Consider the following 4,127-nt stretch of genomic DNA (forward strand, 5'->3'; position numbering starts at 1 on the left):
AGATAAAAGCAGTAAAAGTAGAAAATCTGAAGCTTACAGCCCACTTAAAATAACAGCAAAAAGGGCTGTTATGATTTCTCCACCGTTTGCTCTATGATGAATAACAAAGAACCGACCAATCCAAAGTTGCATAGCACATGAACATATAGCAAGCCCATAAGTAAATCCAAGTCCGAGTCCTTGCACAAGACTAATCAATATACCATATCTCAGAGTTGCTTGGAGAGAAGTTGCATAAGAGTATTTTGCAAGAGTTTCATTCGTAAAAGCACACAAAGTCCTAACGTAAGAGACCGCCTGCACATAAAGAATAAACTCTTTTAAGCGTTTACAAAAAATTCAGATGTGTTCTGACACGGTTAACTAACCAGAAATAAAAAAAACTCAGAGTATGGACCAGTAGGGGATGTGTTTCAGAAGAACTTGTACTCATAAGACAGACTAGCATGTGTGTAATTACCACGCATCCAATATGCAAAGTTCAAGTTACGGATGCTAAGAATAATTACACCAAACCAAGATAAGTAACAAAAAAAAAGTCCGACCTGTCCAAATACATTCTAACCCGCATATTCTGCCTACTCTGAACTTCGCACAAGTTTTGATTACAAATAAGAGAACAGTAAAAGATATCAAACTTTGCACAGCGAAATTCAGCTTTGATGCTCACAAGTCACAGAAGTCTCTGTTACAACTCCAATGCTTAAACATCATTGTCATTATCGGAAACATGTCATTTAATGCTTGCAACATAATTCATCAATCAAATTGCAATATTTTGAAAAGATAAACCTAAAAATTTGAATACCTGTTCAGCAATGCTGGCTGCTTCAGCATATGCATCTTGAATATTTTCAGCAAGTCTGTGGAGAAATATATTCGATATGCCTCCAGCAGCAACAATGAAAGGACCGGTTGCTAACGTAATGAGCGCAATTTCCCAGCAGTTAACAAAACCTATGATAAGACCACTGATAAATGTTGCCATGTTATGAATGTAATTTCCAACCTGCAATATCCAAGATCAAAAAGATTAAGGAAGCGCCAGAAGATGTAAAATTCCTTGCAAAAATAAAGATATGCAACTCGCGAATTTGGAAAAACCGAATTTTGAAGGTAAATCATACTTTTTCGCTTAGAGCTGACTGAATGAGTAGGACATCACTCAGCANTGTGTGTAATTACCACGCATCCAATATGCAAAGTTCAAGTTACGGATGCTAAGAATAATTACACCAAACCAAGATAAGTAACAAAAAAAAAGTCCGACCTGTCCAAATACATTCTAACCCGCATATTCTGCCTACTCTGAACTTCGCACAAGTTTTGATTACAAATAAGAGAACAGTAAAAGATATCAAACTTTGCACAGCGAAATTCAGCTTTGATGCTCACAAGTCACAGAAGTCTCTGTTACAACTCCAATGCTTAAACATCATTGTCATTATCGGAAACATGTCATTTAATGCTTGCAACATAATTCATCAATCAAATTGCAATATTTTGAAAAGATAAACCTAAAAATTTGAATACCTGTTCAGCAATGCTGGCTGCTTCAGCATATGCATCTTGAATATTTTCAGCAAGTCTGTGGAGAAATATATTCGATATGCCTCCAGCAGCAACAATGAAAGGACCGGTTGCTAACGTAATGAGCGCAATTTCCCAGCAGTTAACAAAACCTATGATAAGACCACTGATAAATGTTGCCATGTTATGAATGTAATTTCCAACCTGCAATATCCAAGATCAAAAAGATTAAGGAAGCGCCAGAAGATGTAAAATTCCTTGCAAAAATAAAGATATGCAACTCGCGAATTTGGAAAAACCGAATTTTGAAGGTAAATCATACTTTTTCGCTTAGAGCTGACTGAATGAGTAGGACATCACTCAGCACTTGGCTCACTATATCCCCGTTATTCCCATATGTATCAAAGAAACTCATATCCTGATTTAGTAGTACTTGTACATACTTTGACCTGATCACAGCAGTCTGCCTCTCTCCAGTCAGTATCCAGCAAGAGACCTCTATAAAAAAAAGGACACAATTATGGTGGCGAATAGTAGCATCAATGCAGTGGAGGAAAGAAGGACACAACTATATTATATATGTAAGGATTTCAGTAAAGGTGAACTTACCAATCCAACCAGATACGAAAACACCTCCAGCGATGTATACAATAGTCAGCGAAAGCTGCACAAAAGGTATCAATAAATTAGACGGGCACATTATTTCAGGATTGTTGGCAGTGTTTCATGAATCCAGATTAACTAGTTTGTAAACAGATAAACCTCGGAAAAAAAAATGGGCATCCAGAAGACCATACATAGAAATCCCTAGAGGTGAGAAAAACGAAAGCATAGACTTGGAAAAACGGTTGTCTTCTTTTGAGCATGAATTTGAGTACAAGAAGAGGTTTTCAAAATAGGCTTCCCAGCTAAGTCAAGAACAGACAGCTGGTTTCCAGGTTGATATACAATTTAGAAGCAGCAAGTACATGAAAACCAGTATACTTACTAGTCCTATAAATAATAGCACAAACAAATCATGCAACATAGAATCCACTAACAAGCCAATATGCATATTCACAAAGTTGCCACATGTAGGGCAAAACAATCAGAGAATTTCACAACCTCAAAGAGAAGCTAAATCATGAATCTTTCAGGATAAACCATATCAATGCTAAAGATACTACATGTAAAAGAAGACAAGTCATATCTCATTCCACTTCTTGACCTAATAAATTTATTATGACCACAAAATTTGTGGAGATAACAGCCCCTGTAATGTTAACCTCACTACCAGATGTTCAAGAACCTCCTCGCAAGTCAGTAACTTAACCCTAATGTGTCAAACCGCTAAAATTACAATCCCACTCGGAAGGAGAAAGAAAGTTCCAAAATTTCGCTGGGTAACATATCCCAAAACTAAATACTAAAACCTCAGAAGCTCCACTTATTATATACTAGAAGAAACCAAATCCAAAAAATTGCTAATTACAAAGCACAGTAACCTCCAATTCCATATCCCCCAAGCTCACTTAGCCTACCAAAATTAGGAATTTTGTAAAAAGCCCAACAGAAGGCGTATGTATGGACACGTACCTCGAAAAGGCGATTGAACTGATCATCACTAATCCGGTGATCGGATTCACTGGGAAGGGCAAGGACGTGAACAATTTTGGCAAAGTAATGCAAGTAGACAATAAGCGCAGTACCATGAGCAGCAGCAGCAAGGGATCCAAAAACCATAAGAACCCAATCAAAACGATCAGCACAAGCGAAGAGCTGAGAGAAAGGAACAGCAGCAGGAGGAGGCTCCATCTCCTCAGGCTCCTCCATATCTTCCTCATCCTCTGCTTGCGTCGCCGTGCCCGTACCACCGTTCTCAGCACCAGGATCGAGGTAAGGAGAAGGAGACTCAGGAGGCTCGGAAACCTCAGAGACAGGAGTTAACGGTTGTATATGCGGCGGAGACCAACCGAACAAACCTCTGGAAATCATCATCTTAAACGACGGCGGAGGGGTGAGGAGGAATTGAATAACACCTCCGTCTCCTGGATTAAGCAAACCCTAATAAGTTTTTAGGTTTGATTTTGAAAATTTTGGTCACCGGATCTGCTTTAAAGCTAAAAGCTTTTTTACAAGGTTGGAAAAGTCTTGGAATCGCCGATGAAATCGTTTCCGGTGATATTATATTTTTTTTAATTTTTTTTCGTCTTTGTTTTTACTTATTTGTTTTTGAAAAAAAAAAATGTATTTGTTGTATTTTTTTGGGTTTTCGTGAATGAAGAAGAAGAAAAAAAAAAGTGAATGACAGACAAGTCTTTTATGTATGTGTGTGTCACCTGATGTTACACAAAATTATATTTTTTTAAAAACATTCTATATTCAACTAATTAAAACAAAAAGTATATAGTATATACTATACACCAGAGAGGATTGCTAACGGTCAACTACGGCGACGAGTTTTGAGTATTAGTTTGTTTTAATTTTAAATTAATTATTCTCTGCTTAATAGTACTTTTTAATTAATATAAAATAAAGAACTATGGTTTAATTATTACTAAAATTTGTAATTTAGCATATGAAAAATAATTGTTATAGATATATATATATATATATAG

The 4,127-nt window shown here is 36.6% G+C and overlaps 2 protein-coding genes across 2 annotated transcripts; both read right to left on the bottom strand.

Moving 5' to 3' along the window:
• LOC109132553 (ABC transporter B family member 6-like) lies at nt 34-1,165 on the bottom strand. The gene is made up of 3 exons (XM_019244233.1): nt 1,128-1,165; nt 809-1,009; nt 34-297 (listed from the first exon to the last, which is right to left on the bottom strand). The coding sequence occupies exons 2-3, from the start codon at nt 986-988 to the stop codon at nt 34-36; spliced, it is 444 nt and encodes a 147-aa protein (XP_019099778.1). The 5' UTR covers nt 989-1,009; nt 1,128-1,165.
• Nucleotides 1,474-3,718, bottom strand: LOC109132716 (ABC transporter B family member 6-like). Its single transcript, XM_019244977.1, has 4 exons — nt 3,106-3,718; nt 2,140-2,194; nt 1,853-2,028; nt 1,474-1,734 (listed from the first exon to the last, which is right to left on the bottom strand). The coding sequence occupies exons 1-4, from the start codon at nt 3,505-3,507 to the stop codon at nt 1,489-1,491; spliced, it is 879 nt and encodes a 292-aa protein (XP_019100522.1). The 5' UTR covers nt 3,508-3,718; the 3' UTR covers nt 1,474-1,488.

Source organism: Camelina sativa, chromosome 4 (assembly GCF_000633955.1).
Source record: "Camelina sativa cultivar DH55 chromosome 4, Cs, whole genome shotgun sequence".
NCBI lineage: Eukaryota > Viridiplantae > Streptophyta > Magnoliopsida > Brassicales > Brassicaceae > Camelina > Camelina sativa.